General features: G+C 44.0%; 1 protein-coding gene across 1 annotated transcript; it reads right to left on the bottom strand.

The window, feature by feature from the left end:
• Positions 1-3,545: 3,545 nt before the first annotated feature.
• LOC109782592 (deoxyhypusine synthase) lies at positions 3,546-7,271 on the bottom strand. The gene is made up of 7 exons (XM_020341208.4): positions 6,894-7,271; positions 6,285-6,452; positions 5,873-6,091; positions 5,070-5,153; positions 4,491-4,596; positions 4,189-4,424; positions 3,546-3,839 (listed from the first exon to the last, which is right to left on the bottom strand). The coding sequence occupies exons 1-7, from the start codon at positions 7,122-7,124 to the stop codon at positions 3,753-3,755; spliced, it is 1,131 nt and encodes a 376-aa protein (XP_020196797.1). The 5' UTR covers positions 7,125-7,271; the 3' UTR covers positions 3,546-3,752.
• Between the last annotated feature and the right edge of the window lie 1,729 nt (positions 7,272-9,000).

Below are 9,000 nucleotides of genomic sequence, written 5' to 3'. Positions count from 1 at the left end.
GTTGACTAAACCTCTCCCTAGGGTAAAACATGATCAACACCAGGACGCAATGGGTGTTCGATTCATCACAATGTAACTAGATTATTGACTCTAGTGCAAGTGGGAGACTGTTGGAAATATGCCCTAGAGGCAATAATAAATTGTTATTATTATATTTCTTTGTTCATGATAATCGTCTATTATTCATGCTATAATTGTATTGTCCAGAAATCGTAATACATGTGTGAATACATAGACCACAACCTGTCCCTAGTAAGCCTCTAGTTGACTAGCTCGTTAATCAACAGATAGTCATGGTTTCCTGACTATGGACATTGGATGTCATTGATAACGGGATCACATCATTAGGAGAATGATGTGATGGACAAGACCCAACTTAAGCATAGCATAAAAGATCGTGTAGTTTCGTTTGCTAGAGCTTTTCCAATGTCAAGTATCTTTTCCTTAGACCATGAGATCGTGCAACTCCCGGATACCGTAGGAGTGCTTTGGGTGTGCCAAACGTCACAACGTAACTGGGTGACTATAAACGTGCATTACGGGTATCTCCGAAAGTGTCTGTTGGGTTGGCACGGATCGAGACTGGGATTTGTCACTCCGTGTGACGGAGAGGTATCTCTGGGCCCACTCGGTAATGCATCATCATAATGAGCTCAATGTGACTAAGGCGTTAGTCACGGGATCATGCATTGCGGTACGAGTAAAGAGACTTGCCGGTAACGAGATTGAACAAGGTATTGGGATACCGACGATCGAATCTCGGGCAAGTAACATACCGATTGACAAAGGGAATTGCATACGGATTGATTGAATCCTCGACACCGTGGTTCATCCGATGATATCATCGTGGAACATGTGGGAGCCAACATGGGTATCCAGATCCCACTGTTGGTTATTGACCGGAGAGGCGTCTCGGTCATGTCTGCATGTCTCCCGAACCCGTAGGGTCTACACACTTAAGGTCCGGTGACGCTAGGGTTGTAGAGATATATGTATGCGGAAACCCGAAAGTTGTTCGGAGTCCCGGATGAGATCCCTGACGTCACGAGAGGTTCTGGAATGGTCCGGAGGTAAAGATTTATATATGGGAAGTCTTATTTTGGTCGCCGGAAAAGTTTCGCGCTTTATCGATATTGTACCGGGAGTGCCGAAAGGGGTCCGGGGGTCCACCAAGGGGGTCCACCAGCCCCGGGGGGCCACATGGGCTGTAAGGGGTGCGCCTTGGCCTATATGGGCCAAGGGCACCAGCCCCAAGAGGCCCATGCGCAAGAGATAAGAAAGAAGGGAGAGTCCTAAAGGGGGAAGGCACCTCCGAGGTGCCTTGGGGGGGAAGGACTCCCCCCCTGGCCGCACCCTTCCTTGGAGGAAGGGGCAAGGCTGCCCCCCCCCCCTCTCCCTTGGCCCTATATATAGTGGGGGGAAGGGAGGGCAGCAACACACAAAGCCTTGGGCGCCTCCCTCCTCCCCTGCAACACCTCTCTCTCTCTCGCAGAAGCTTGGCGAAGCCCTGCCGGAGACCCGCTACATCCACCACCACGCCGTCGTGCTGTTGGATCTCCATCAACCTCTCCTCCCCCCTTGCTGGATCAAGAAGGAGGAGATGTCGCTGCACCGTACGTGTGTTGAACGCGGAGGTGCCGTACGTTCGGCACTCAGTCATCGGTGATTTGGATCACGGCGAGTACGACTCCGTCATCCACGTTCATTGGAACGCTTCCGCTCGCGATCTACAAGGGTATGTAGATGCACTCCTTTCCCCTCGTTGCTAGTAGACTCCATAGATGCATCTTGGTGAGCGTAGGAAAATTTTAAATTATGCTACGATTCCCAACATGATGGTAGGGCCTGGGCCTCAGTTTTCTGCCGTGGGCTTTTTTAGGCCCTGCCCAAGCCCGGCCCGACCCGGCCCATGGCCAGGTATAGCCGGGCCTTAAGCTTAAGCTTACAGAGAATTCACGGCAGCCCATGTCACAAGTTGTTTATATGTTTGGTATGAAGATGATGTCGGATATGCTTGCTATCTACCACCGGGAATTATTTCCAAATACTTCTTTTCTTTTGACAATTGGTACTCACTTATGTGTGATAGAAATTATTGATCATCTCTACGTTGGTGTTTGCTTCTTATTGCCTTTTCTATTGCCAAGGATTGTGTCAACTCCCATTGTCTTTCATAGTTGTGCAACACGAGTGTTTTCTGTGGATTCCACATTTTGTACTCATTCCTTGGTTGCACGACTCCATTTATCTATCCGTGTGTGTGTTTCCGTGTGCCACATATTGCTATTGGTCTACTTGTTTCAGATCCCGTCTCCCCAGAGCAAAAAGATCAAGGCCCAAAGGGGAGGCCACGACTGGGCCACCCATTTGACGCGCACGGTAGCGGCCGATGCACTGTGTCAGTCTTTTTAGGTGTTTCTTTTAAATTCCTATTTTTCGAAAAATACGACTACTTTTTATAAAAGAGATTTTTTTTCTGAACATGTGAACAGTTTTGTAACGTTTGAACTTTTTTTAAAAGGCGATCATTTTTTCAATTTATGAACAAAATTTGAAAACACTAACATTTTATGATATTCCCAAATTTGTTTGGTTTCCTTTCATGCTCTTGTTCTTCTTTCCGGTTGTTCGAAGATGCAACAGAGATTTGATAACCTATCTAGTGGGGAGCGTGTCTCTATCCATTATTCTTTGAGGACTCATTCAGTTTACAGGATTTCCAAATCACTGGGGGAGGAAAAGTAAATGGTTAGAATGAGATGCCCACTCAAATCCTTAGAAAATTTCCGTGAGGTCTCACGTAATGCTAAGAACCCTACTAGGGAATGAAGAAAAGAATCCTCCAAGGAATGAGGTCAATATAGACACAATCCTCAGGAATCTTGTACCTCTGTTCCTTTGAAACAAATTCTAACAGATGAAAAATTCCTCTAGGAAAACCGCAAACCGAATAAGTCCTCAGCAGGTTGCTTACATCTCTTCACAGGATGTTTAAGAGATGATCACGATATAAATAAAAAGAAAGGAACATGACTTGATGTAACTACCATTTTTCTCATTGAGGACCTTGTTGACCCCTCTTCGTTTAGTTCTATTCATTTTGTTCAAAAATGGTGTATAACTTTAACAGGAAATGCTGGACATAGGAAAGCTGTATGGCGATGCTATTTTGTGTTGAAAATGCAGAATAACCTTCAGCAGAACTGAAGGGTACAACAATGTTGACTTGGTGAGGCGTGCTCCGTTATTCTTATTCTGCTTCAGCTGTGGCAACCCAGAGGCCGGTTAATGAACTGTGATGTAATAGGGACCATAGCATTTGCAAGCGTTTTCATAATACTGTATCACGATCTCTATTTACAATTTTAGCAAGAATTTCCCCCCGTTTGTATGAGGGGTCAATCAACAAACTGATTCAACCAAACAACTTTATTTTGTTGACCCAATGCTGTAAGCCTGTCCCCTTTCTTTCAAGCCCGTCTTAAAAAATCAAATGATCCTCACCAGATACTTTGCTTGTAAAGTCGCACTTTTCCAGAGTCAGATAAAGAGAGGAACGACTCAATCGTCCATTTCCTCTTGCATAATCTCATTACAAAGCATACAATTGGTATTACAACCTCAGGTGTACATCGGGCAAAACGAATCAGTAATCATGGCCGGCATCTGACAAAAAACCTTCTATGTTATCCTCCAAAGAGCCCAGACAAATGATTGGAGATCAATAAGAAATAAATTTGAGGCCCTTAAATTCAGTTGGTTGAATTTGCACTGTGAGACCTCCGTGCAAATGTTGCGGCTACAAGTAATGGGAAAGCGATAGTCGCATCACAGTGAACCTGGATTTCCAAAAGCTGGAATGTTAGATTACAATAATGATGATCATCAAATATGATGTATGACACCATTGCACAGCAAAATTATGTCTCTTAAAATCACTCGTACTGCCATAAACTCATAGGCTGCAATATTATTTTACAGTGTACATGGGAAAATGATAAATCAAGACGGTCTAAATAATATAAGCCAGCTCAGGATCATGCATGCAATTTTCTATAAACCAGTTGTAGGACACATAAGCAGGTGCATCATGATCACTATACCCTATACGTAAGGAACATTTTACCTAGTACTAGTATGCAAAACACAAAACAAAAATATCTCAAACTTGTGAATATCTATATATACCTTTACAGGCTTTGCTGAACCTTTGATCTTTCCCCATGAAACTGCTTCATCTGGCTGTGCTCCTGAGTCACTTCCATCAAACTCTTGAGCCGTGTTGATATAGACTGCATAATCTGCACCATTGCGGAACATATTTGCATTGCATATATGATGCTTTGGAAGGCCTCCACCAAGAATTATGACCCCTGTCTTCCTTGGGCTTGCATGAATGGCTTCACCATTTATCAGCCTTATATCTGCAAAAATGTTCAAGCATTTGAAAACGAACACAAAGTAAGGATATCAAATAAAGTGGAACATACCTTGTACAATGTCGATAATAAGACCAGGATTGCGAACTGCATGACAAAACAGCATGTCTCCGAGTGATCCATCAGTCAATGCTGGGCAGTATACAGGAATATTGTTCTGGTCGATTTTAACGAGTCAACACTTTGTAACTTCAGTCTTTGCACAAATAGTTCTTGAAAGTTAAGAATTTCAACCCAGAAAAAACAACCCAGTGTGAAGCATATTCTCCATGGAATAAAGTGAAGGACAACCCAATAAGTGTAACAGCCAGCCAGCAACTCTACCATGCTTACATCTGCTAAACTGTGACCCACCACTTCAGACAAAATAAAAGTTTGGTTCAGGAATGATTACTATTTCTGGGTAAAATCATAAGACTCAATACGGTAAAGATTTTTTTTATGGTAAAACAACACCAATAAAAGAATCAAACTCAACAAAATTCTTAAGAACAAACCCAGTTTATCTCCCTGTTTACCAAACATAGTTATTTACAGATTTCTTAAATATGATCATCATTTACACAAAAACATGCCTGCAGACTTTCTGATAATTGTAAAAATAACGAAGAACTGTGAAAAGCATGCTACCTTGTATGCCCAATAAAGGTAGGAGCTTTCATCATTTATTTCTTTGCCAAGACGAGCAATCACCTTTGATGGTGTCCAGACATTCTGTAGGTAACAAGAAATTAAAAGAAACATAAGTATGGTCAGCAGTGAAGCTTGTACAAAGAATTCACATTGTAGGAAATGCTGGATTATCTTTAATTAAAAGATCAAATATCAACCGAGGTGCAACAATATCTGCGTAGACTTCAGCAATTTGAGCAGAAATTTATAAAGTGTACTTCACACATTAGGTTTGACAAGCTCATGTAGCCTGGATGTTTATTCGTGTATATATTGCTAGATGCATACATCTGAAAGAAAGGAAACTCATGGAGCCGGGTTACAATAAAGTTCGTGACTTCATGTTACGTGGAATTTTCAGTTGTTTTAAGCATCCTTACTATAGCATGTGAAACAAATACTGTTGTAAGTACTTCGAGCCAGATTTAAGTTCTCTTTCCAGAAAAGTAATTGTGTACCCTTCAATTAAGAGATTTTTCAAAGACTAGAAAACAACCTTATCAAAATTATATTACTACTAGTGTCGCTAAATACAAGATATAATCAGTGTACTCTACTATTCATGCATCCCCTGCAAATTACCAACTTTGCAGCTAATTTATGCATCAGAAGCTTCCATGTGCAGTATAATGGGCCTATGACACATACAAGGAAGGGTAGCCATAATCCACATTATTGGGGGATTTCAGTAACTAGGGACGTACCGACGAAAATTAAAACTGATTATTACCAGCCGTGCTTAAGCCAAGAGGAATGATTACCTCAGTAGATTGTTCTTGTAGCATCTGGTCAAAGAGTGGCATGATCCAGTTTTCAAACTTGCAATAGTTATCATTGGGCACCAACAGATTTCCTATCCGGTTAAGTCCTTTTGACCGTAGCAGTGCCCCGGGTAAAGAAAATTCACCCCGGTACGTTGGTGCTAGGCATTTTATGAGGTCTTCCTCTATACCCCCAGCTGTCGTTACAACAACATCCACCTGAAGAATTTTGTGGAAAATAATTAGCATGGATTGGGAAATCAATGGCTATGCAGTTAGTGAAGCTACTGATTAACTGGAACAAACATCTCTAGGCGACTAGGCATACTTCTAAGACAGAGATTCTTAAAATGATATTCAAAGTTGCTTTGCTTTCAGATTTGCACACGTGACACAGAGTTGGAGCATTTACCATGTGATGTTGAACTAGAAACCGTATTACATCCCGTATACCAGAAGAAACAAGGTTTGAAGTGAAACCAAGGAATATCTTGCACTTCACAGACTCTCTGTATTTCGGGTCAAGTTCAGCTTCATCACAGTCCTCGCTTGGCTTCTCATGTGACAACCTCCAATCTAACTTCATTGTAGCAAATTACAGTGGAGAAAGAATCAGTAGAATGTAAGGAGAGTAGCGAAAATCGGCAAAAATTCTGGAAAAGAGTACTTAATTTTCGGAAGCATGCATAGTGATATGACAGGCATTCCTTCATCTAGATTACCTCCAGCTAATTTAATGCACAGCACTTGGATTGAAAGACTCCAAAATGGCACACATTCAGCTAGACTGTTCAGATACATCTAAAAGATTTACTTTGGGGAAAAACACTTATCAGCTTCACCCTGGCATCGAAACGATAGATATGCAGCTATCTAAGTGCTCCAAATGGCGAGATAAACGGAATAAATTACTCCCACGCTGGAGTATCTGCTTCACCTGGTTCTGTGAACTAATCCCATGCTGAAAAGGGCAAAGCTCGCAGCTGAGGGAGAAAGGGAAAAAGCGGGCGGTGTACCATACCATCTGATTGACGACGTCGATGGCGTCGCCGAGGTTGGACGCCTGGAATCCCGTGGAGGCGAGCGACCCGAGAAGCCCGTCAAGGCCGAGGCCGGCGTCGTTGAAGTCGGCGCCGGCGATTTTGGTGAACCGTGACTCGTCGAGGGACTCGGACGGCTTCAGCACGATGGCGCGGACGCCCTCCAGCGGGTCCTTGCTGCGCTCTCCGCTGCTTCCACCCTCGCCGGCCATCTCCGGCGAATCACTGACCTGGAGCACGAGCCTCCTCCGCCGCCGCCCCGCGAGAAACTCACTTCCCCCCCCCCCCCCCGGCGAAAATACTGTAGAAGCGAACCAGGTTCGGCGCGGCCGTCCGTCCGGTGGAACCGGCTCCTCTATCGTCCAGGGAAGCAGTAGTCGAGCCCAGGAAAGTACTAAAAGCCCATATCGACAGCCCAGCGGCTCGCCTGTGCCTGGTGCATTACTGACTAACATCATTAGTTTTTCTCAAAAAAAAAAGACTAACATCATTAGTCTTCCCAAAAAAATTAGTCCTCTCAGAAAAATTTAACATTGTCTAAAAAAAATTAACACCATTAGTCCATGGCTGCACGTTCTCATGGCGTTTGGCATGTGGCTAAACTTCGGTCTATTTATATTTGGTTAAGTATATAAGTCGACTGCTGTCTACATGTTGTTTCTCAACTGTTTGTCTTTTTCTGGATTTATAGTTTCTAATACATGAATATATTTGCTAAATTTTCGAAATAAAATATGTAAACATAAGAAATGGCACTGTTGCCCGCTCGAAGGAAAATATAAATATATTTTAACAGAATATAAATATGTTGCTTCAAGCGGGCAACGGTACAAATATGTTTTTCTCATTTTTGTATTTTAAATGTTTTCCTATTTTTTAGCAAAATAATAAGTATTAGAGATACCGGGGGAGACTAAAAACAAATAAAATATATAAATGTAGTTTTTATGCTCAATCGGTGATGATCAATGCATAATTCGTGAATATTTACTGCTAAAAGGCTATTTTTCAATGGCATGACCCTCTCCAACAAATTTTAACGGCACTCGGCCCCACTGATAAATTAATTATAGCTCCGCCACTGCCCTTTTATGAGCACCTTTGAGAGATAGGTGAACATACAGCTATAGCGACGCCCAAGTGATGCGGGCAAAACCGCAGATCATAGATGCCACGCACAAGAAGCAACAAGGTGCGAGATCGGGGCTGACCAGGCCCATGGAGGAGGAGTAGATCGAGCCCGCCCCACCGCCGCTGCCAGCCGACTGCCGCCGTCGCGCCTCTGGCCGCTGCCGCCACGCGCCACCGCAGTAGAAAGAGTGGGAGCGGGCGCTGCTACCACCACACCCATCCACGACCAGCATGAGCCCTGTCGCCGCCACGTCGCGCGGCCTTTGCCCGATGGCAGCTCTGGCGACAACAGAGGGAGGGGAGGGGGTGAGGAGAGAGGGCTTTGGGTGGCGGCAGGGGAGCCCCCGTTGTGGCGTGGCGTCGCCTCATGGGGGTCGGGGGACGGTTAGGTCGGGGGATGTCGTGCTTGTATCACAAACCATTTTTTCAAATATGAGTTCATTTTAATTTTAGAATGTTGCTTATGTATATTAATAATAGGTTAATTAGTTTTTTGAGATAATAATAGTAAATTAGTTTTTTATAGGGCAAATAGTTTATTTTTGGGTTTGGGAAATACTCCCTCCGTCCCAAAATAAGTGACTCAACTTTGTACTACTAAACTTTTAGTAGTACAAAGTGAACAACTCAGCTGGTTCGATAGACTTTCACCAAGGAGTCAGACTTTCTGGCTCATATCAATGCGAAGGCTGGGGGTAAGAGCATCTCCAGCCACATCTCCAACAGGCCTTCCAGGGTGACTTTTTTGCGCCGGTGTAAAAAAACTCTCCAGTCACGCCCCCAAGACGCTGAAATCCGCCGGCATGGCCCGTTTTTGGGTCCGGCGATCCCAGGCCGAACCCAGCGCACTGGGGCATTTGGGGGCTCCGGCGGAAGGGAAAACTTCATCTATGCCACACCGTCAGGCGAAAAGGCATCTTGCATGTCTAGATTCGCCCCCCCCCCCCCCGCGCACGC

The sequence above is a fragment of the Aegilops tauschii genome, chromosome 5 (assembly GCF_002575655.3).
Source record: "Aegilops tauschii subsp. strangulata cultivar AL8/78 chromosome 5, Aet v6.0, whole genome shotgun sequence".
Lineage (NCBI taxonomy): Eukaryota > Viridiplantae > Streptophyta > Magnoliopsida > Poales > Poaceae > Aegilops > Aegilops tauschii.
This window is presented reverse-complemented; position numbering and strand designations above follow the sequence as displayed.

What these genes read in the sequence shown, in the direction of transcription:
- LOC109782592 (XM_020341208.4), bottom strand. Translation starts at nt 7,124, where the DNA reads ATGGCCGGCGAGGGTGGAAGCAGCGGAGAGCGCAGCAAGGACCCGCTG. An exon ending in TACAAGAACAATCTACTGAG is followed by an intron (nt 5,154 to 5,872) that starts GTAATCATTCCT and finishes TGTTACCTACAG; the next exon opens with AATGTCTGGACACCATCAAA. An exon ending in ACCTTTATTGGGCATACAAG is followed by an intron (nt 4,597 to 5,069) that starts GTAGCATGCTTT and finishes AAAATCGACCAG; the next exon opens with AACAATATTCCTGTATACTG.